Below are 24,771 nucleotides of genomic sequence, written 5' to 3' on the forward strand. Positions count from 1 at the left end.
TCGTGCTGCTGCAGACGAATGAAATGCATCATCCTGCTAACATTGATCAAATGTGACGGCGGCGACGGCCCGAGAACAAATGAAGGCAGAGGAATCAATATAAGCAGATTTCATTGTGACAAAAAAACAGTAGAGTATGAATGTGGAGAGAAGAGATGATAAACTGCTCAGGTGAGGAAAAAAAGAAAAGAGATGTAGAAGTGGAACAGAGGGAGGAGAGAAGGAGGGGGAGTTTTATCTCTCTCAACACGGCCATGTAATTAAAAAGCAGTGATCCAGACAAGATCTGTGTCTCTGCTGCAGGATTAATCTTGTTCTTCACCTTTAGTTCAACTTCAGGTCTAAAACCTCTCAGATCCGCCGCTACGGAGGAAAACACCAGGAGGCGACGACGACGCTGACAAACGATGGGAGGAGGACGCCGCCGTTCATCAAATTAGCCTCCGATCAGACTCCAGATGAACAATAACACAGCCACGACATTAAATTATGACCCAGAGAAATTTCTACAGAGTCTGAGGGAGGAGGCGACGTGAATATGACGGTCAACTGAATACCTGCCGAGTGTTACGGTGTGATGTCATGATGATACAAGAACTGATTATAGACATTAAACTTTGTCTGTTTTCAACGACACAAATAAAATTTACTAAATTATATCGAAATGAAACCAGATATAAACAGAACTTATTTATTTACACACATTACACATTTTATTTTTCCGATCTTAAACAAAATATTAACGCCGATGACAGACCGGAAGTGTCTGAACTTCAAAACAAAAGCCCAGTGAATTGAATTATAGCCTATAAAATGATAAAACTGTCAGGCACGCACAAGCCAGAAGTATATACTATTTTCGGCATATTTGTAAAACAGCGTGACGCTTGATTCTGTTTTATAACAACCATATATTTAGTTTAAGATCATAAACATACGAATATGAATCGTGATTTTAAGGTGGATTTCCTGCATGACTGTCCAGTTTTAACCTCTCAGTCTCTTTGCAGTTGTTTATATATTATATTATAATATATTATGTATAAACATGTTGTGATGGAAGGTATTGGTTGTGATTTCATTTTTTATTTTTCTTAGTATATTGTTGGCTGTAAAGTGGCATTACTGTACATCTGATCTAAGTGTTCTTTTGTTTAAAGAAAGGAGAAGGTGTTATGAGTTTTCTTCATCCTGCTCCTTTCCAGTCCTGGAGTTGGAACAAAATGAAACCTCAGATTTCTGATAAGAAGCTCATTTCAGGCCGGCGGACGTTGCTTCACCTCTTGCGCCGACTCTCGCTGCGTATCAGAGCTGTCGCTGAGTGAATCCTTGCAGAGGTAAATGACCCCTCCGTGCTCTTCCCCTCATCTGCACATTCATCAGCAGAGTAATGGAGCAGAGAAACATAATGTATGGTGGCGGGGAAGAGACAGTCCCTACGAGGGTCTGAGTGTCGCTAGAGCTACGAGTCAGTCAGAGTCTGTTGGACTTCACCTCAACTCATCAGCAGTTTATCTGGATCAAAGTGAAGCCGCTCCACTGAGGTGAGTGATGACGAATCACATGACGGCACAGAGACACCGACACCAACATGTGTCCGTCACAGTCAGTAGACAATTATCACCTTTACATAATGTAGAGCTGCTTAACGAGCTTCAATACTTTTCTGATCCAGATAATGATTCAAGTTTAATCCTTGTTTTGTCCATTTTAATTTATTTTTCTAGAGTCGATGGTTTTTCAGTTCGAACAGGGTACGAAGTCTCCTCTCGTCAGTACGTGGATATTTTCTCCGGTAGCGCTTCTCATCAGTCCACACTGCGTCTCAGTTTCATTTGTTTTTTATTTGACAGAGTTTCACACAGAACTTTCAGAGTCTTTCCATGTTTCTCCTTCTGCGGCGTTTACATTTTTTCAGATGATAGACAAAACTATTTGATCTTTTTCTCTCCTTTTTTTCATTAAATGACTATTCAATTATTCAGAAATCATTTCCCATCCCTAAAACATAAAATACTCTTACAGGCTGAGGAGTTGTAATAATAAATATTGACGATTTAATTTTTTTTCTGTAGAATTGATGGTTTTTCAATGAGAAAATGTAAGAAAGAGGAAGAAGTTCATGTTATAAAATGAAACTACGATGCCAACAGGAGTTAGAGGAGTCCTCATTGTTTTACCAATTAGACTGAATTTATTTAAGAGCCTTCCTATAGTTTATTTTGATTCCTTTTGATAACGATATAATGTTCTCTTTAATTCTGCAACATGTCTTACAAACTAGATTTAGTTTTTAAAAGTCACTGCTCCTCATCTTGAACACCTTCCTCTCAAAAAGCACAGAAACCATGCAGCTACAGCCACAGGAAGTAGCAGAAGCAGTAAATAATATATAATAATAATAAAAACAACAGCATCAAGAAGAGTTTGAAAGCTGCAGCTGCACCAGTAAACTCACTTTTCCTACACGTGTCCTTTTCCTTGTTCAAAATGCCGGCGTCGTTTCCTCTGAAGGTCTCAGTGTGGATAAATATTCTCAGCAGGAACATGAAGTCATTTACAGAAGATCTGACTCAAGGTGATTCGAGCCGGCGACGGCAGAGGCCTGAAGGTCAGAGTGTGCGTTTATGTGTGTTTATGTGTGTGTGTGGACTGGTGGGGGAGATAAGTGAGGTGAGCTCATCTGAATGGTGGTGTCTGCAGAGAGAGGACGTGGCCTTGTGCCCTAGCTACTTCCTGGATCGGAGCCCGACTCACAGCCGAGCCAAAAACTTCAGCACAACTTTCTGTGCTCAGGATTTACGGAGCAGCGTCTGACGGCCGGTCGCTGAGCTGCCAAACGCTTCCACCCGGCCGCCGTTTATTAATCGGCTGCGAATAAAACTGCCAAGCTAAAGGGAGATCCCGACACCGAGGCCGTTCACCCTCTGATCTGTGACGCCTCTTAACTTTTTCATTCGATTTTTTTTCCCAGAAGAATTTTCATTTTCTGCACTAGGGTCATTTAGTTTGAAAAGTGTTGTTGACAGATTATACAAATACTCTGTGTTTGACCTGGACTGAGGCGACAACAGCTTGATGGTGATGAACTTCTTCACTCCGCTGACGTACGACATCGTTCCTGTGTCCTGGTAATAAACCGACATTTACACTTCTCATTACGCTCGTGCTCCGTTCGTCAGCCCGTCGTCGGTCTCTATCACACGCTGTCGAGCCGAGTTGGAGCGAGATAAACGACGGCTCTGACTCACAAGTCGCAATATTTGATCTGACTGATTAAATCAGTTGGAGGTTGAATGAGTTTCCCGCCGCAGCCGGGAACAGGAACGCAGCGTCAGCACTGGAGCTCGGTGATGAATTCATTATATCGATTCATTAGTATTGATGCTTTAGGAAGATGTTTAAAAATGAAATTTCACTAGAACTTGGTTAATCGCTATACGGAGCTGGCTCTGCTTTCTTAAAGAGGAACTATGCAAGTCTGGTCTCTCCTCCTCTGTGTCTCTAACCCTCCTCTCCTCCATGTGCATCTGTTTTCAACAAAGAAGCCGATGAGAAATCAATCCATGGAGCGGTGGATAACGTTATTTATCATCTACCATGTTACCATGTGTATATCTGTGTAGTCTTATCTGTCATAAACAAGAGATTACAGGTTACGGGGCGCATTACGTTTGTGTTCGAGAGCTGGGACACCGGGTCGGAGGCTCTGATCTTACGAGGTTGGTTTTCAGCCAAGAGACGCTAGGTGGAAGGCAGAGAGCCTCCATTCTCCCTGGAACTAGTTACAAGTCACTGATTTAACCAGAACTATGACTCTGGAGCTGCTTAATTAAGGTTAAAAATGTAGCATAGTTCCTCTTTAAGCTTCTGTAGTTTGTAGTAAAGCGAGCGGTGAAACGTCAACAAGGCAGCATTCATCCTATTAACTGTTTTTCTACCACTTGAATGAGTTTAGAAACATTATTTTAAGGCAGAGAAACGACATGGTGCTGCTTTAATGGAAACTATTTTCCCACAGTGCCTCGTATAAGAAGAAGAAGAAGAGGTTCTACAGATGTGGTGCTGTTTCACATGCATGCAGGTGATACTCCATGATTAAAATTGTAAATATGTTGTGGTGTCCTCATTCCAGCTCTGAGCAGCACACAGGTGAGATCAGAGGGAGTTTACCTGGAGGCGGGGCAGAAGGTCAGCGCCCGGACACAGTGGTTGTGAGCCAGAAAAGTTCGATAGGGCATCAGACTCAGCGACCGGTCTGACTCTCGCACTCGGAGCAGCGCAGACTTTGTGGACAGATCCCACAGACCCACGACACCTGGACAGACGAGCACAGGGAATAGAAAAACAGTAAGATGCAAACAAACCTGGAGGAATCCAGACTGATTGTTTATTTGTGCTTTCAAACACCGGAAAATCTCAAATAAAAGCTGAGTCTCCAATAGAAGCCAGTTCTGTTTCTATTTTCTCCAAGTTCTTGTCGATGTGCAAAACCTCTCAAAGCCCACGATCGCCCGTTTCAGCAGTATCCAAGCTGCTTCATTCATGCTAGAGTTCTCAACAGGTTTGAAAATTAAAACACCACCCTAGTCCAACCCGCAGGTGTTGAAGCTCGGACCTGCAGCCTCATGAGCATTAATTCTCGGCCCAAATGCGTCCAAAAAAAGGAAGCCTGTGGCCCGACACGACCTAAGATATGTTTTTGTCCCAAACTCGGTGCATCCCGTCATTGTTTGGCCCGGCCCGTTGAGAACTCTGACTGACCCAAGGAAAGAGCTGGACTCTATATACAGGCGTTTATTTAGAAGAAGTTTAAACTAGTAAATGAATGCTGCTCTGAATCCTTTCCTTCCTTCTGTTCTGACTCTTTTAAAACAGTAACAACAGAACCATTTGAGAGGATTTTCCATCTTTGCTGAGCAGAAGCTTTGTTCTAAATTAAAATAAAAGCCTGTCCCATACAGACGCCAGGTTCAGCAGTTGAAGCAAATAAAAGCCTGGGCTGCTATCGTAGAGTTTACTGTAATAAAACAAACTCATCAGGAAATGTCTCCACAGGAAATGGATTCATACCGTCGTAGAATCCGACAGCCATGACGTTGTGAGGTTTTTCAGGCAGCCAATCCAGAGACAGGACCTGACCACTCTGCTCCAGATGTGGAGCCCTGAAGGAGCCCAGCTTCAGCGTCACCACTCCTTTAGCCTGAAGGAGACGAGACAGAGACACATCACTGAGAAACCACAATGACAGGATGATATTAATACTGATAATAATAATAATAATAATAATAATAATAATAAAAAAAAAAACATTGATGAGGATGGTAGCAGCATTTTTAACCGGAGCCTACCTGGTATATTGGCGGCTGCTGGTCGGCTTTTCCTGCAGAGAGAAGAACATAAATCACACTGTTAATTAATGATGGTAATTAAAACCAACAAGAAACATTGTAAATATATTTTCCTCTTCAATAATTCTTGTACAGACAGTAGATATTTTTCTTGTACACTCTATAAAGTGTCTTTTTTTATGTTCTATTCTTCACTCTTGCTTGTCGTTGTACTGTTTACTTCTGTTTTACATCGTGTCGTGTAAACAGCAGCATGAAAGTCACTTAAACTCATCTAAACTTTTTTTCTTTTCATCCTAAGTGTCAGGTTTTGTTCTTAACACGACCGATCAAATGTATTTGAAGCTGTCATGAGTTGTGTGTGTGTGTGTGTGAAGAGCTGGCTGTCAAAGAGCAACGGAGGTGATCAGGTAAATGTGTAGATAATGGTGAACGTCGTCAGACAATGATGGATGGAGGACGTTCACAGTGCTGCGTTCAGTTGTTAACATGAAAAGTGACAGAAATAAAAAAGAGGAGGCCTCCTGTCTCATCTCTGCACATCTGACTAATCAGCTCCTCTTTAATGTGACGCTGGATTATAACGGTGGAGGTGTTGGTGGAGGGGGGTTTGTAAAGCTCCTCAACCATCTGACAAGCCGTCGTGTCGGCTTCAGACTCGGCTGTTCGCTGAGTCGACAGGAAACATGGAGACGGTTCAGATGCTACAGAAAGACCAGTGTGCTAACATGTTGCTAACACCAAAGATCCTCTAGTAAGACAAGATGGCTCACTACAAACTACGCCAATGACACTTTGTGTGTGGATTTATAACAGTTGTCTGTAGAACGGAGTAAGCTATTGATATTTTCTACCAATTTCTGGGAAAAAAAATGTAATATTACATTACATTTTTTTCCCCAAATTTCTCTAAATTTTCCCCAAAATTCACGCCATTGGTCCCATCAGTTTCCCATACATTCATTTATTCGTGGCCCCACAGGTCTGAAACAAAGTTACTTTTCTCCTCTTTGTCCATTTTAGTGTCAAAATGTTCAGAAGAGATGTGTCTTGTGAAAAATGAGTCCAATATTTAGTTCAGTGACTACGGAGCGAAAGAATCGACCATAATCTGAGTTCACGTTCACTTCTTCCATTAGAGTCAATAGACTCAAGACTCTGCTGCTTCTAGTGTCCTAAAGGGGGCGGAGTCATGGTCTGCTGGTCTCCTAAAGGGGGCGGGGTCATGGTCTGCTTGTCTCCTAAAGGGGGCGGGGCCGTGGTCTGCTGGTCTCCTAAAGTGGGCGGAGTCATGGAGAAACACCACGGGACACAGAGACAGGAAACTGACTCGTAGTGGAGCGTCTTGTTTCTGAACCGTCTTTGATAACACCGAGCTATCATATCTACACGTTTATAGACACTGGACCTGTTCGTGGTGCTTGATGGGAAATCAAACGATCACCACAGAGTCCAATTCATCCCATGGGGAACATGAACGTCTGCGTCAGTGTTTTACAGTCCGAGACCAGCCTCCTCCTCCGTGTCCTTGTCCTGGTGCAACATTAGTGGACGTTAAGCAGCACTTAGGCAGCAATACCGCTGTACCTGCCGCCGTCACACTCGCTGCTGTGTTTAATAGATGAAAAATCCAATAACAAAAATAGGTGTCCGACTGTTCCCCGTCATTAGTTTCCTCTGCTCCTCCAGTTTAGATCACTGAGAGAGCAGATCAATACCAGTCCTCAGTCTTCCACTCCCTCCGCCAGCTCAGCTCACAAAAACACATTACTACACATACACACACACGTACACACTGCTTTCGTAGAAGCTGCTCCACTATATTTATATATACACACATATATACACACAATCCTTTACCACTCCAGACCTAACAGAAGACCTGGGGTGAACCCAAGTCTGTCACCAGGAACAACAAACTCACTTTATCCAAGAATCGCTACCGATTTACCCAATCGATTCCATTTGATATTGATTCATTTAGAGATATTTCAGAGTTAACTCCAGTTTTGTTTGTTTATGAAAAAAGATTTTCACAGAACTAATGCTGTAAATTGTACAAAAATGAAACTCTCTAACCTGGTGCATTATAAAAACATTAAAGGGATAGTTCAACATTTTGGCAAATTGGCCCATTGCCATAATCCCTATGGTCATAGCAGTAGGTTTGTTACCTTTAATTGTCGGTGCAAGCTATTTTTAGAACGGCGGAGCAGAGCCGCGAGCTGCTCAGAGCTACGCTACGGAGGCTAATGGGATTTCTTGGTTTCCCTCATCAAACTCATCAGATACACAATCCAGCAACTCCAAAACGCTCTGGTGGACAAGTTGTGACCTGCACATTCACCACACTATGAGATAATAACACAACGTTACCAGACAGAGTTGTTTTAGAGGTAAATTCATGCAAAACCGCTGATGCGCGTTCCCATCGGTGACAGTTTTTCAGCAAGCAGTCTCTGTATTTACCTCGATATGAATGGATATTGGATCTTTCAAATGAAGATCCATATAATTCGGAAAATCTACAATTTCTTTTAAAATCCCAGCCCAACAACTCTTCATTTCTGCATTTGTGGCCTTTGCTTTTCAACATAATACAACAAAATAAACGAAGCAGTCGAGCTAAACAAACCACTGAAATAAAACAATCCAGATTTTACCCGCAGTGATAAATCAGCTGATCAATTTAATCAGTCATTTCAGTATCAGCGTCTGCGTTGGCCGATAAGAACCGTTTGTGCCTTCAAACCTCATCTCATTAGAGGCTTTACACCTTTTTTATAATAATTTCTGTTTATTGAATTTACATTGTTCAGGTTTGCTGCACTGAGGCCAGTTTGAATAATAATAAAAGTTATTTATAGTTTCACAGTGAAACGTTGAACCATAATTAAATGGATTGTTTTAGTGGTGTCGTGTAGATTTCTGCAGCTCCGAGCTGCGTAAACACAACGAGGTGATGAGCGTTTTATCGTCTGCTGTGACTGATGACGGTGATTAGTCTTCATCATCATCATCATCACACTCTGGATTTTTGTGTTAAAGTGGCAATAAATTAACATTAATAGATTAATTAATACCCTCATCTAAACCTTGTTTGTTCTAAAGTCTAAACTTTTACATTTTAAATCCTAATCTGAATTTAATTTCTTGTATTTTTTTTTTAAAGAGCCTCAGACTAAATCACCTTGCCTCCGCCCCCTCTTCCTAATTCCTAGTAAGAGTCGTTGATGACTGACAGAGCAGGGATACAGGCGGTGTCAGCGGCTACACCTAAAATTCATGGCTTCCAACACTAACAACTCGGCGCGGTGATGCATCTTCTTTGTCATTTCAATTATAGATCCTTGTCTGATGGAGAGCGCCACTGTAAATTATGTGTGTTCACGACGCCTCCTCACATTCTCCCTTTTGTCTTTTTTTTTTCCCCTCTCCCTTCCTCCACACCTCCACCCCTCCCCTTCGATCCGCCCTCCAATCCTGCAGCTTTAACAGCCTCCTCTCCTCATTCAGTCATTCTGGAGAGACCGGTCGGGACAAAAGCTATTTATAATTATCTGTGGCAAACAGAGAGAGAGAGACACTCGCCCAATTTCACCTCTGACCCCGAACAGTTGACACCGAACAGCAGAGAGATGATTTCAACCATTTCGTCTGCATTTTAGGCGAGACACTACAGGAAAAACACAAAATGTTTTTTCATGCACTGATCAATTTTGAGATTACAAGGCTATTTTTCTTCCTTAACATGTATTCTTTCAGAAAAGGCTTAAGAAACGGTAGAAAATCCACATTGAGGTTTTTATTTTACTTCATTTTGTCTCTTTCGTCAGTAGATTTCTCCTAAATTCACCAAAAGTTAACAGCTACTGTGACATACTGTGCTGTGCCTGTTGTCTGACCCATGTCATGTCAGGTATCACTGTAAAGCTCTGTCTCTCCTGAACTATTATGTAGGCTCCAAAAACGGTCCTTTTTTCCCGTATCCACAACCAATAGTAAAAGCAGAATTTACATTAACAATCTATTTAATACTAAGGCCTGAATCCTGACTGACTCGAAGCCTGAATGTTTGTTGATGTTTTGAGTCTGAGCATTAATTCTGTTCAAATGCGAAATAGTGGCGAAAGTTAGTGGCCATTGATTTTTACAGTTAGAATAAAACACAAACTGTGTGATGGTGTTGACTGTATTTATAATGTGTTTACTGTTTTAGGCCGATGATGGGAGTAGGATTCGGTTTTCGGTTCGGCTTCGGACGAATCTTAAACAGTGGATTCGGTATTTGTCAGAACCCCAAAAATCCGGATTCAGTCCAACAGAGGTTGTAAGGAAAATGTAAAGAGTTAAATTCAGTAAATTCACCTTCCTCCTCCGTCCCCTGGCTCCCTGCTGTCTGCTCCAGATAAACAAATCCAAGTTTTACTGTGTCGTTAATAGTGCGTGAATATTTTTCTAATGTTTGAGGTTGCTCAGCTGCTTCTCTCTCTCTCTAATGGAAAAACCAGTGTAAAGATAAAACTGTCCAGAGTTTGTGTTTGATCTTTAACAGATGTGATACGGTTAAGTGGTCACACAGCCAAACAAATTATGAGTAAAGTGAAATGCTGCTGAAATGCATTTTTTTTTTACCTTAAAAAAGTCTCATATCAAAGTGGGTTTGCAGGAGATAAACAAAATGAGTTGCATTGTGGGTAATGTAAAGTAAAAGTTTCTGGTCTTATCTCTGGCTCTGCTGCGTTGTACTGGAGTGTGAAGCCAGTCAGAGGAGAAACATGTAAAGTGGTGTTTTTTTTTGTGAGAGGACAGATGATCGGTCACTGGGGTTTATCCTCAGGGGAGCGTGGACGTCTGTTACAAGGTCAGAGCCGAGGATCCAAGAAGGAGATGTGAAGATATTTTACAAGATGCTGATTTTGGTGCCAAAGGTCCGGCAGCGAGTGTAGATATAACGAAAATAAATGGACAGTGATGTGTGCTTTTTAATTTCTGAGACCCAGGAAAATGCTAAATCAATGTAAATCTGGATATTAGAGTTTGGCTGGATTTCCTCATGATACCTAAGTCACGACTCACAATACAATTTTATTGCAATTTTAAACATTTTTCAATATCTTAAAGGGATAGTTCAACATTTTTGAAAATTGGCCCATCGCCATGATCCCCCTAGTAATAGCAGTAGGTTCGTTACCTTTAATTGTTGGTCCAAGCTGCTTTTAGATCGGGGGAGAAGAATACCGAGCGGCGCAGCTACACTACGGAGGCTAATGGAATTTCTTGGTTTTGCTCATCAAACTCAGCAAATACACAACCAAAAAACTCAAAAACGCTGTGGTGGACAAGTTGTGACCTGCACATTTACCACGCTATGAGATAATAGCGGAAAGTTAAGAGAAGTGAAGCAAATACTCGGAACTACTTTCTTCAGTGAACCACTGGTCGGAGGGACACAGTGTGCGCACCTCAGCCAGTGCCGTAGTATACGGACGTATCTGCAGTAAACAGGCGCTTTTGAAATCACTCCGCCGAGCAGCCGTCTAGAGTGTAAAGTCCGACTTTGCCTCTAAAACAACTCCATCTCGCAACTTTCCGCTATTATCTCATAGCGTGGTGAATGTGCAGGTCACAACTTGTCCACCACAGCGTTTTTGAGTTTTTTGGTTGTGTATTTGCTGAGTTTGATGAGCAAAACCAAGAAATTCCATTAGCCTCCGTAGTGTAGCTGCGCCGCTCGGTATTCTTCTCCCCCGATCTAAAAGCAGCTTGGACCAACAATTAAAGGTAACGAACCTACTGCTATTACTAGGGGGATCATGGCGATTGGCCAATTTTCAAAAATGTTGAACTATCCCTTTAAGTGTAATAACATATTGTGATACATTTTATTACCCTATCACCAGTACAAATCATCTATAGAAGGGAAAACTGCAACAGATTTTATCTAATAACCTCACTAAAATCAGTTTTATTCTTGCAAAATGTGACATATTGTTAGATAATATGTTCATTGGCTGTTTAAACTGAGGCTCTGTTGCAAACAGCACTAATATATTGTTTAATTCAATGAATTTTGATTATGTTGATCGTTCAAAACCAGGGTTGAACCTGCCTCAGATGAGACTGAAGTTGTATAGAAGATCTAGTTTGGAGTAATATTAAATTAGAAGCAGATTATATTATTATTATTTTTGATATATTTACATTTAATTTATGTCGGACCAACTAAAAATTGAGTGTTTCCGTAAATCCCAGTCCAGGTCTCCCGCTGCAGTCGACTGTGTGAGTGTTGAGGAGTCGTTACAGCGCTCTGCAACCGCTCTATCCAATAACTATAGACTATGGTTAGAAGCATGGGGGGGTGTTTGATGTAGTAGCCGGGGCCAATGACCCATGGCTACAAAATAAAATGGAAACCAGGGCCCATGAAACAAATGTGGAAAAGAGGGAGGAAAAAAGAAAAAGGAATGGAAATGTCAGGCTTGGTATATCGTTTTTATGTCCGAGCTGAAGCACCGAAGATCTTTCTTAATTGTAAAACCAAGCCAAGTGTAATACAGTGGAGTCTGTAATCAGCCAACACGCTGACTCTCATCTGAATATAAACACATGAACGGATTCGCACCAGCTGCTCTGTAATGACGCCGTTAAATCAAAGGAAAGGCTCTTGTGTGTTTGTGCCTTTGTTAGTGCGATACAGGTGAATAATGGAGCCTGGTGTTTGTCTTTATCAAAATAAATGAACACCGGTATGTACATATTTGGAGAAGGTAATGTTGAGGAATTCAAGTTTTCTTTTTTTTGGGGTTTAAAGGGACAGTTCAACATATATTGGCAAATTGGCCCATTGCCATAATCCCTATAGTCTTTAGCAGTAGGTTTGTCACCTTTAATTGTCGGTGCAAGATATTTTTAGATTGGCGGAGCAGAACCGCAAGCTGCTCAGAGCTACACTACGGAGGCTAATGGGATTTCTTGGTTTCCCTCATCAAACTCATCAAATACACAATCCAACAACTCCAAAACGCTCTGGTGGACAAGTTGTGACCTGCACATTCACCATGCTATGAGATAATAACAGAACGTTACCAGACAGAGTTGTTTTAGAGGTAAATGCAGAGACTGCTTGCTGAAAAACTGCCCTCGACGGGAACGCACATCAGCGGTTTTGCATGAATTTACCTCTAAAACAACTCTGTCTGGTAACGTTAAAATTAAAGGTAACGAACCTATTGCTAACCTATATACTATAGGGATTATGGCAATGGGCTAATTTGCCAAAATGTTGAACTATCCTTTCAAGACTATAAATGCAACAGGAAACTCTGAATATAAGCTCCTTTTCTTATGGAAATAAATTTAAATCTCAACAGTGGAGGAATCACCAGAGGCCCCAAGCTACAATTTTATCACGATACTTAAGTCACGATACAACATTATTGTAATTTTAAACATTTTAAATATCCTAAGTGTTGTAATAACATATTGTGATACATTTTATTACCCTATCACCAGTACAAATCATGTATGTCAAGGAAAATTTCTACATATTTTAACTAATAATCTCAGACAGACTGACAAACTACTAAAAGCTACTACTAAAAACTACTCCAGTGCCAAAAATTGAAATTGAAATTTGTAATTTTCATAATAAAAGGTGAACACATGGCATCAGTATCAATACCAAACAGTGATGCTTCACTGAATCGTCAGACACAAACACCAGTGTAGTAACACGGCCTCAGACAGGACGGGCCCCAGAGATAAGGCGTTAATGGGATGTACGACGGCCGCGCTGATGTGATGTCGAGTGTGTGTGAGTGTCTGAAACGCTCTGATCTCACACTACTGGAGTCGTGTTTAATCAGATCTCTCGTGGCTCGTGGCACTCGGCGGACACACACACACACACACACACACACACACACACACACACACACACACACACACACACACACACACACACACACACACACACACACACACACACACACACACACACACACACACACACACACACACACACACACACACACACACACACACACACACACACACACACACACACACACACACACACACACACACACAGGTGCTGCTGGTGCGCTGTGCAGACACGAGCAGGTTTTCAGTGTGTGATGGATGTGGCAGATAAACTCTCCATTAATCTCATTCATACAGTCGTCTATCAGCGCAGCCCCAGCGGCGGCTCACGCACTCATCTGAATGGACTGGACCACAGGCTCCAACATCCATAATGTCAGCACACACACACACACACACACTCACTAATGCTGCGTTCAAAACAACTCGGAGGTCGGAATTCCCAACATCATTGCGTTCACGCTGTAGGAACTCGGAAGAGAAAAAACATGGATACCAGAAGGAAGTGATTCATACCCGTGCAGGTGTAACGGATGTGCACTCACTCCACCCATAAAAGACGTGCTAACCAACCTGCCAAGTGGTTGTCAACCTCTTGGCGAAGAGGTTAGCATCGTCGCCTCCGGTGCGGGAGGTCGTGGGATCGAAACCCCACCTTGGGCAGGCCGTGAGAAACACAACGCAGAGGGCCAGATATGACATCGGCTACACAGGGAAGTTACATAGTGCAGTTTCAGCCGATGCGACATCCTATTAACCATTTTTCTACCATTGCAATGAGTCTGGGAACATTATTTTAAGGCCGAAAAACTCTGCAATGTTACTTTAATATAAACGTATTTCATATAGGCTACTGCAATAATACACTAAAATATGCATTTAAAACCTCAATAAATAACTTAAATTTCTAAATTCTAACAGTTTAAGACAAAGGCCGCCCGCAATGTTTTGATGTTGTTGTGACGTCAAGTCGGAAAGTCGGAGCTCTGAAATGATACCCCGAGTTTCCGACCTGTAATTTCCGAGTTCAATTCCACGCCATTCAATTAGTTTTTGACAACTTGGAGCTAGTTTTTTTTCCCGACTTCCGAGTTGTCTTGAACGCAGCATAAGACACTACATGACAGAGTGTGTGTGTTTTCAAGAGCTTCACAGTGGCGGTTAACTACTGCCGTTGTTAGAGCTGCTGCAGTCTGATAGACCCTGAAGCACTAAACACACACACAGACACACACACACACACGGAGGCTCCTCATGGACGCCGTCCTCTCTCTGAACATGATCTCTGGTCCCGTTAACGACGACCAGGACTGAGCTGATGGATCTGCCGCTGTGTGATTGATTACACGCTAACGACGTGTTGGTTAATAACCACGCTGCGTCTCAGTGACTCTGAACTAAAACCATCACCACAGAGCGACCGGCGCCGAAACAACCGATTGATTTGTTGATGATCGCGGCGTTAACCAGCGACTGCTCTGATGTTCAATTAACTGGTTCACAAATAACAAACGTCTCGAGGTTTCTGTGACTGAAAGACGTGATCTGGGTCTTTAGAAATAGAGAGCGATCGACAAAACTAGAGAAAATAAACAGATGTATTTTCTGCATTTACCACCTGGGCCTCCATATAACATAATATACACAAATGGAAAATGTTTAGTTCCTGTTTCATTAGTTTGATGTTTGTTTCTGTAAGTGGTCAACAGGTATCAAATGTCTTAAAGGGATAGTTCACCCAACAATTGAGAAATTGTTCAGAAAAACAAGTATATGTTTTAAGCTTGTTTGTAGCGGAAGCTCCCAGCACTGCTCTTCCTGGTCCGTCCAAATCTCGCACGATTTGCATTGACACCCAGTTCACGGCTCCGCAAATCGCGTGAGATTCTGGTAGAGCAACACTGGGAGCTTCCGCTGCAAACAAGCTTAAAATATAGACTTATTAAATTTTTTTCGGAACAATTTCTCATGTCGGGGCTTCAATACAAGAGGGACATTACAGACGAGCAGTATGGAGGTATTTGGATGTTTTTTGGTGTGTCTTTTTGGACAAAGAAAAGTGAGCTCCGTTCGCAACCGTCATATGGACATGCAGTGCTGCACGGAGACCCCCTGTAACTCAGAGAAGACACGGAGGACTCTGAAACTTCTCCCAGCCCTTAGTCGACATGAGGGTGAGTAGATAATGAGTGAAATTTGAATTTTGGGTGAACTATCCCTTTAAATAGCATTTTCATGGCAGCTCCAAATGTGTGAGTCAAATAAATGGATCCTTATTCAACTGAATCTTATTGATAAAGTTACAATTATTGAGTTACACAATGGGAAGAGCATTAAACAGCAACTCTGTGCTTGACTTCCTGTGGTCAGGCTGTAGAGGGAGGTTCATCTCACACGTGTTCTTCCTTTAGTGTCTTGTTCAACGTGTCTTTTCTTGTGGCGTGTGGAGAGAAACAGAGTGCAGGAGGTGTGAAATAGGCTCCGTGAGGCAAAGTTAATGTTAAAAACCAGCAGTGGCTTTTGAGGAGACGTGAGCTAAAACTGGAGAGCAGTCGTTAATTTTTTACGACGCTGCCATGATCCAGTGGTCGCCACCTACACCTGCAGCTCTGTGTCACTGCAGAGAGGAAGAGCAGCTCTGAGGTAATTACTGTATTACTGTTATAACAGTGAGGTGACACTGCCCTCTGCTGGCACACCGCAGCGTCTGAATCTGGTCTATGCATGTGGGAGTTTGTGTCTCCACTATAACTGAGTGGATATTAAAGGGATAGTTCACCCAAAATTCAAATTTCACTCATTATCTACTCACCCTCATGTCGACTAAGGGCTGGGAGAAGTTTCAGAGTCCTCTGAGTTAGCCTTCTCTGAGTTACAGCGGGGCTCCGTGCAGCACTGCATGTCCATATGACGGTAGCGAACGGGGCTCACTTTTCTTCGTCCAAAAAGACACACCAAAAAACATCCAAATACCTCCATAGTGCTCGTCTGTAATGTCCCTCTTGTATTGAAGCCCCAACATGAGAAATTGTTCCGAAAAAAATTAAACAAGTCTATATTTTAAGCATGTTGTGCAGTCACAAATATCGCGGATTTGCCCCGCTGTAACTCAGAGAAGGCACGGAGCACTCTGAAACTTCTCCCAGCCCTTAATCGACATGAGGGTGAGTAAATAATGAGTGAAATTTGAATTTTGGGTGAACTATCCCTTTAATACCGAAAACACATCAGACAGGGAGACAGTGTCAAGTTGTTGTTGTTCTTACCAGAGTCTGGGAGGTTTTTGTTGGCGCGCAGGGCGTCAGGGTGGGGCAGGCTGTAGATGGTGACCACACCGGTGGAGGTGACGATGGCCAGAAGACCCAGTCTGGGCAGGAAGGGAGCCTTTGAGTGGGTGGGAGATATATATATATAAAAAAGAAGAAGATGACCCATTTTTACATTTGAGAAAAGTGAAAACACCCTAAACACTTTACCTTTAGTCCAAAATTTGATAACCCAGAATATACTTTTTTAACTTGTTCTACATTATGATATTATGACTTGTTACTTAGCATGTATTGATTATCATTATTACCAGCTTGATGTTAATATTAATAAAACTCAATAACCTGTCACACAGGTAAAGTGTTGCCTTGTTGCCTCTTTTCACCGACAGCTCCACTCTCCCTTACAGTACATGTAACTACTGTTATTGGTGCATGCAACTATAGGCAAGGCAAGGCAATTTTATTTGTATAGCCCGTTTTTACAAACAGTTTGTCTCAAAGGGCTTTACATGGCATCGTAACAACATCCTCTGTCCTTAGACCCTCACATCGACTGAGGAAAACATTGGATATAGGATTTGTAGTTTTTGAAAGATTACAGATGAACTATGTTGTGATCTTTACTCGCACACTGTGCGCCTAGATCATTTTCCTGGTTCGCACATATATTTTTTTAGGAGCAAATGCGAGTGAAATGCTTGCACAGTAGAGCCCTGGCTCAGTTTCTTCCATTAGAAAAAACACTTGAAAAACACAGTCAGGGTCATTTTTAGCATCCACTCAACTGCAAACATATTTATAAACTCATATCGCCTGTCACTGTTCACAAATTGATATTAACATCTATGTTTTTTATTAAATGTTATTGTTTTTGTTTTATTTCCTGTATGCTTCTGTTTTGTTTCTCTTCTGTATGTATGGTAAAGGTGGGTGTAGGGTGTGTGTATACATCTGCCATTTAAGGTTATCAGAAGTGTCTGTGAATTTAAAGGAAAATTTAAAAAAGGACGTAAATTCTAACAATAAAAACATAGATAAGAGCAGATGAGAGCTCAGACAGTGGTGTTGGTGCAGCTTCACCTTGCGGCCACAGCTGGGCAGCTCCCAGCCTCCTGCAGGACACCACTTCATGTGCCAGATGAAGCCTTTGTCCTGGGCCAGGCCGTAGGCCAAGACCGGCTGGGAGTCGGGACTGCAGAGGAGACGCAATGAGACGTGTCATAAAAACCGATCAAACGATAAATGAGATTTTCAGACAAAGAAAGAAAGAAAGTAGGAGGGTTAATTAATGATTTGGCGCCGAGAGTGGGAGAAAAGTTCTAGAAACTTTGGATGAATCACTTGATCAAAGATAAAGTAACTGATCAATAGACTCCTCTCCCTCTGTACCTGGTGTTGTACTCCAGTTTGCCGACGTCCCACAGCTGCACCAGTCCGATGCCGGCGTACAGCTTGTTGACGCGGTGCTGGTCGTCCATCCCTCGGTGACAGGCCACGGCGATGTACTGGGAGGCCGGCGCTCCCTCCGGGGTCGGACACCACTCCATGGCCCAGACCGGCCCCCCCGTGTACAGCAGCGTGTCCCAGCGGCCCGGGTGAGCAGGCACCGCCTCAAACCTGTCAGGGACATCCAGCAAAACATTTATTTACTTTATTTACATCATATATATCTTTAAATCAGTCACAACGTAAAAATGTCTAACAGATCAACTGACAGGACGTTTTTAGCTGAAAGCCAATCCACACTGATATGGGTTTCAGTGAATCTGCATACGTCTTTTTTGTGTGTTTTGGTGTTTCATCCAGACAGAAACAGTGTTTGAGGGGGTTAAAATGATATGTGTTTATAATGGGGCCACAATGCTACATGTTACAATCTATGGACATAACGTAACAACAGCGACGGCCTGAATCTCGTCCGTTAAATCATCGCTGATCGTCATATTTGCACTGACACGACTCCCTGTCAACATTAAAATCAACTAATAATGTTTGGTGTTTATGTGAGGCAGCGTTACAGCGCCACACACTGTCCAGACAGGGCTCGTCTATGTACGACAGCGTTTTGAGTCATTTTCAGTGGATCCGTGTGTAAGCAGATATTTGTTGGAACAATTCTGTTACGAAAAAATGTTTCAAAACTAACAAAAAAGAGAGAGATTGTTTTGGGGGAAGCTCTGTTTCCGTGTGGACAAGGCCTTAGTCACATAAAGCGAATGCATCAACACTAATGTGCAAACTGGGCCCATTCAACTCTTCACAGTGAGGAACTCCAGCTCTGATCAACCTGATGAATAACAGTGATCACAGTTTCCCGTCTCACCTGCTGAGTCTCTGTAGAGGCGTTTCCTCCTTACTGAGTCCTTCTCTGGACACTTTGAACGCAGCTGAACGAAGCTCCTGAGGCAGATACTTCTCCACGTCACTGAGGGACGAAGGAGACAAACAGACTGTTAGAGAGAAGTTCAGAGGAAACTTTATCAATACGTCTAAAACTCAAAACAAACAAACAGACTCTGGTTCAATGAAATAAAAATCTGTTTAAATGTGAATGGCTCTAATAATAGAAACTGGAGTGAGGTCAAAGGTCAACTACCTGGGAGGTAGGAGGCTCCAGGAGCTGGTGGTGGGGACCCAGTCTGGGAACACCCAGCTGCTGTGGTGCTCCTCCCGGCTGGAGACACACAAACATATTACATCACACACACAGGCTAAAAATAACAAGTAGTTCAGTCACTAACATACTATATCGTCTCTCTACTCCAGTGTTGTTGTTGTGGTGAACTTTCATGAAACGATATCACAGCTTCAGTTTCATGTATTAGTTTAGAAAAGTGACAGAATTATCCAACAGATTTTTTTTAAAATGATGACAGAGTATTATGGCCACATTGAGAATTTTTTTCCCCACAAACTTTAAGAATAAACTCATAGTTTTACAAGAAAAAGTCATAAATTTACGAGAAAAAGTCATAGTTTTACAAGAATTAAGTCATAACATTATGAGAATCAAGTCATAATATTTTAAGCTGCTGTTTCAGAGGAGGAACGTTGTTCAAATGAGGCCGTGGAGCATTTCGTGAAGTTGTACTTTCACAAACAAGGAGATACTTAAAATGCATCTATTCTGCAGAAAGAACCAGAACAGCCTACCGTACCCACTTACTTGTACAATTACCACTTTATTTCAGTAAATGTACGACTTTTTCTTCACAAAATTGCCACTTTATTCTGACTTTACTCATGTAAAACTATGAATATGAAGTCTGTGAAAAAAAAAAAAAGTTCTGGACGTGGCCCTAATACTCTGCCGTATGTGCTCTCTCAGTCTGAGGCGCTTAAACGTTTTCTATCTCTGTAAAGAAGGTAAAAAGAACCGAACATCCAGGCTGCAGCAGCAGGAACAGCTGCTACTCACAACTTCTTGGTCACTTCCACCGTGTCCCACACTGCTTTGCTGATGTTAAGTATGTTGTGAGTTCTGGGAGTGGAGGGTGTCTGCAGGAGGAGAGGAGATTCAGATGAGTTGTTCCTTTATTTGACTTTAATCTGATTAATAATCATTCAAAATTTGGTTTTGAAGCCCCTAACTTGGAAACAACTGTGAATTCTGTATGACAGTCCAAGGCGATGGACTTCTTACACTGGTCCTGAAGTTTAATTCCAAGTCCGAGTCTCCTTCCTCTTCGTCTTCATCCTCCACCTCCTCAGCGTTGTACTCGTCAGCGGCCGGCACAAAGTCCTCGTCGTCTTCGGCGCTGCTGTCATGACGTTTCCTCTTTTGGCCTCTACGACCTGGAGGAACGTGAAGAAGAATCGTTCATGTCAGAGGACACAAAGTCTTCTGTTACAGCGCAGGTTATATTACATGGTGTTATATTGAGGCGCTGTTAATTTCTGCACGTTCAGATGACAGTTTCACATGTTTTCTCTTAATCTAGTAGATTCAGCTACGCCCAAAAAGCTTCTTTGGTATCCATGATACATCAGGTAACACAGTGAAGTTGATGAGTAAGTGTTAGGGATGGGTACCGAACTTAGTGCTTTTATTGGTACCAACCGAATTCCCACCAAAGTACCGAGTATCGATTCAAGTCAAACGGTACCACATTTCGGTACCTGAACGCACCTTTGCGTGGCATGCGTCAGCGAAAGTGGATACAGTATATGGGTCTGTCTGATGTGAATATTCAAGACCCCAACCCTCAGTGTCACTTGTTTTTTAACAGAGTTTCACACAGAACTTTCTGATGGTTTCTCCTTCGGCCACAGTAAAAAGGAACGTTTACATTTTTTCTGAATTATTTGAAAATAATTTCCCTAAAATACCCTTAAAGGCTGAGGAGTTGTGATGTTGTTGATAAATAAATATTCAAAATTCAGACTATTCATTTTATTAAATTTTGACTAGACAAAATAACAAATCACCACACACGTGCAAAAAGTACCGACAACAGGTACCGGTTCCCAGGTACAGAGTATCGGTACCGTATCGATTCAAATGTGAAAGGTTCCCATCCCTAGTAATTGTTACTCGCTGGTAAACTGGGGCAGTAAACTCTGGATCTTATTGCTCTGATCTCTGACCCAAACATCAACAACCAGGACACATCTCACTTCAGACCATCTGATCTCACAGAGAGCCACTTGGTCGTCACCATGACACAGCAGTTTCACTTTGAGGTCTTAAAATGTAAAAGCAAAAATTAAATTAAAAAAGTCAGCAGTGTGGAGGATTTAGTGGCATCTAGTGGTAAATAGGTCTTTGAGTTTTTGTCCACTCTGGGCCACCGTATTTATTATTTATTTTATTATTATTTAGTAGCAGGACTTCCACTGTACCTTTGGTAGTTTTCCTCTCCTTGACGGGGCTGCTGCTGCCTCCACTGTTGTTGGCTCCTGACTTGTTGCCCGACTCGTCACTGGGAGGATGAAGCACCTCTTTGGCCAAGTTCTCCAGGTACTTCAAGGCCCTGGAGGAAGTTTCTCACATTATTTCACATGAAACACTGGATGACTTTGACCTCGTAGTTGTCGACATAAAAAAAATAAAAAAAAAAATAAAAAAAGACACTCACGCTTTGGCAGCAGCTCTCCGGCGGCGGCCGCCCGGTTGGATCTCCTCCTCAGGTTCAGCTGGACGCTCCTCACACGGTGGGTCTGCAACCGGCGCTGCTTTCTGCTGCTTCCGTACATACTTCCTCTTTGGCTTTGCTGCTCCGTTTTCCTGCTGCACCCCATCTCCAACCCCAACCACAGCTTCTGCTACTCCACCTGCTTCTCCAACCCCAGCCTCTGCTACTCCACCTTCTCCAACCCCAGCCTCTGCTACTCCACCTGCTTCTCCAACCCCAGCCTCTCCATTTGGGATCGCCCCGTTAGCTTTGGGAGTTCTTTTGGCAGGAGTCTTTCTCCTTGGAGTCCTTTTAGCCGGGGTCTTTTTAGCGGGAGTCCTTTTCGCCGGCGTCTTCCTGGCTCTCGCTGCCTTTTTAGGAGTTTCCTCTGAGGTTTTTCCATCAGACTCTTGAAGCGTTATGTCCGTCGTTGTTTCTTTATCTCCGTCTGCTGCAGCAGCCTCTGTTGTCGCATTTTTAGCCTCTTTGACCTTTGCTGCAGCCTTGTCAGGAGTTTTTCTTGGGGCCCTTGTGTTCCTCCTCGGTGTTTTTTGCACAACAGCTTTATCACCTGTGTCAAAATCAGAATATTTGGGATTGCTCTTCCGTTGACGTCCCTTTGAGCTGGGCGTTAAATCCCATTCCCCGTGCCCCGACGGCTTGGCTTCCCCCACTACAGCAGGAAAATAGTATTACTACACAGGCTGAATACAACATCTCACAAATATTCCTCTAACAGGCTGCATCCTCAACAAACATAACAGTGAAATACATGCTCTGAATGAAGTCTTCATATAGTTGAATGATATTGTTAGCAATGATCATATTAAATCAGCAAAACCCAATCAATATTCACATAAATATAAGTGCTAAATGAATACCACATAGCTTTGAAATAATATCAACTGTTCACTCATGTAATATGTTTTTTTGTGTGATGTAAATAACGCAATACCATTTCTGTTCACCCCTGACACCTGCCAAGTTTATAACACATACAACACATCAATAATGTTATATCATTTTTGTAAGGAATAACAAACTAATGGATTAATAGCTGTTGAAAAAGCAGGGATGGTTAAGTTAACCTTGTCCAGAGTCGATGGGATCCATAGGCTCTGGGAGTCTTGTGTCACGTCCCTGTGGTCGGATGCCTCCTCATGTGTAGAGCAGGTTTCTACTCACTCTGGCTTCACGGCTGAAACATAAATGAACACAAAGAGCATCAAGTGTATTAATAAACGAAAAAACAGATATAAGAGTTGATCATAACACCACTCCTTATTAATTTGTTTATCTATCTGATTGTATTGATATTGTCCTTTTAACTTATGTGTGTTTGTATGGATGTGTGTATATTTTTTCAAAAATTTACATTTATTCTTGTGCTTATACTGGTACAGTCTTGCGCTTGGCTTTTACATTTTACCCTACCCCACTGTTTTTAGCCTTGCATGAGAAATATCTATCTATCTATCTATCTATCTATCTATCTATCTATCTCCTCCCAATGTCTGGACTCACTGACTGAACAATTAGCAACTATTTTGACAAATTAGTAAGAATTATATAGTTTTTGAATGAAATGTCACCTACAAACCCACTGGGATAGGCTACATAAGTTACCACTTTACAGGCCTTTTACAGAGGAAAATATTAAACAATAATGAAAATAGTACTAATTTCAGGGCTAAAGTTTATAGTTTACAGTAATTTCCGAGTCAGAGATGAATCAGGGGCTGATACTGCACCGATATCATGTCGATAATCCCAGCCCCGACACTGTCAGACCAGACCTCATTCAGCACCATGACACCTTTATTTCCCATTTCTAAACTAACAACCGTGCGCGCATGACACCTTCTTAACAGTTACATTTTCTTAACTATTATGAGCCTTTAATGAATTCGGCTCACGTTTTAAATATGAATTACATCACGTAGTTTAGTTAATTAAACGATACATGTCTGTAACTCGGTGTGTTTTCTCTGTGACACATCCTCTCCCAGCCAGCCACGCTACTAAGCTAACAGACGTTTCAACGAACGGTAACTTCACCAACTGAAATACTTTTTCAAAAAAATTTAAATTAAAAAAATCGGCCCGTAACCTAGCAGCCGTTACCAGAGCGACTGGAACGACCGTTAAAAACTCACCCAGCGATCGGTGGAGGCTTCTTCTCTGGTGGCGAAGGCGGAAAAACCTTGAACCGAGCCCGGGGAAGCTAGACACCGGACACTCGGTATCGAATCCCAAAGTCCTCCGCCGGGAGCGGCACCGTGGTAGATCACCGGGGCCGAGCCGGCGTGTCGGATAAAAATACCCCGCCGTTATTCTGTCGCGGATGGTGGACTGTAAACATCCCCCCGCGCCCGTTTGCAAGTGATTCTGGTTAGTGAAACTCACATTGTGCTAACATCAGACCAGACCGCCATGTTACTGTACAGGCATGGAGCTCCGCACCGCCCCCTATGCCCACACAGCGGGACTACACCACCACAACATCATGCAAAAGGTTGGGCACCCCTGGTCGAAAATGACTTTTTAACAGTTAAGCAGCTTTCCTCTTGTGTAAGGGTCGGCCCCGTCCCGTTTTTAAGGTTTTAATGCATAAAAGTACCACATAAATGTGTCTATTGCATCAAGGTCTTTTGACTTTGTCAGGAACCTCTATTTAAACAAAATAAAACAAAAACTTTTCCCCCTCAAAATTCTAAAATGCTCTGGTTGAAAAATGACATGATAAGAACAATGAATTAGAGTTAAAAACTCCTGAAATCATAAGTGCAAAACCAACCTTTTCATGGATAAGAAAACCTAAAAATGTAACCAAGAGATGAGAAACAAATGGGATGATACATAATTGTTCAAGTGTGATTGGTCAAAACTTTCTAGATCTTTTTACAGTCTATGGTCAAACACAAGAGATGGTAGCAGAAAGCTAACAAGAGGAAGGTTAAATTGAGGTCAAGGGGTATACTGACAAAAAAGGCCCAGGGCCCATATCAAAAATATTAAAACCAATATTTTCATGGATAAGAAAGCCTAACAATGTAACCAAGAGAAGACAAACAAATTGGATGAAAAAAGTTTTTTGTGTATTTTACAGCTGATTCTCTAAAAATCTCTAAAAGGCATGAAGTTAAACATGAG

General features: G+C 42.2%; 1 protein-coding gene across 3 annotated transcripts in view; it reads right to left on the minus strand.

Moving 5' to 3' along the window:
- Positions 1 to 24,039, minus strand: part of gtf3c2 (general transcription factor IIIC, polypeptide 2, beta) — a 38,582-nt gene extending 14,543 nt beyond the window's left edge. The window contains exons 1-15 of one of the 3 annotated variants that reach the window (XM_084000281.1): positions 23,775 to 24,039; positions 22,707 to 22,816; positions 21,812 to 22,291; positions 21,583 to 21,772; positions 21,347 to 21,477; positions 20,148 to 20,299; positions 19,923 to 20,002; positions 19,101 to 19,178; positions 18,828 to 18,929; positions 17,894 to 18,121; positions 17,585 to 17,696; positions 16,502 to 16,619; positions 5,352 to 5,383; positions 5,074 to 5,203; positions 4,174 to 4,318 (exon numbers count right to left, since the gene is read on the minus strand). In XM_084000281.1, coding sequence (XP_083856407.1) covers positions 4,174 to 4,318; positions 5,074 to 5,203; positions 5,352 to 5,383; positions 16,502 to 16,619; positions 17,585 to 17,696; positions 17,894 to 18,121; positions 18,828 to 18,929; positions 19,101 to 19,178; positions 19,923 to 20,002; positions 20,148 to 20,299; positions 21,347 to 21,477; positions 21,583 to 21,772; positions 21,812 to 22,291; positions 22,707 to 22,731 — 2,003 coding nt within the window. In that variant the 5' untranslated portion in view covers positions 22,732 to 22,816; positions 23,775 to 24,039. Of the gene's footprint in view, positions 1 to 4,173; positions 4,319 to 5,073; positions 5,204 to 5,351; positions 5,384 to 16,501; positions 16,620 to 17,584; positions 17,697 to 17,893; positions 18,122 to 18,827; positions 18,930 to 19,100; positions 19,179 to 19,922; positions 20,003 to 20,147; positions 20,300 to 21,346; positions 21,478 to 21,582; positions 22,292 to 22,706; positions 22,817 to 23,774 lie in introns of all 3 variants that reach the window. The other 2 variants (XM_084000280.1, XM_084000279.1) reach the window with 2 other exon arrangements.
- Between the last annotated feature and the right edge of the window lie 732 nt (positions 24,040 to 24,771).

Source organism: Trachurus trachurus, assembly GCF_905171665.1.
Source record: "Trachurus trachurus genome assembly, chromosome: 24".
NCBI classification, from domain to species: domain Eukaryota; kingdom Metazoa; phylum Chordata; class Actinopteri; order Carangiformes; family Carangidae; genus Trachurus; species Trachurus trachurus.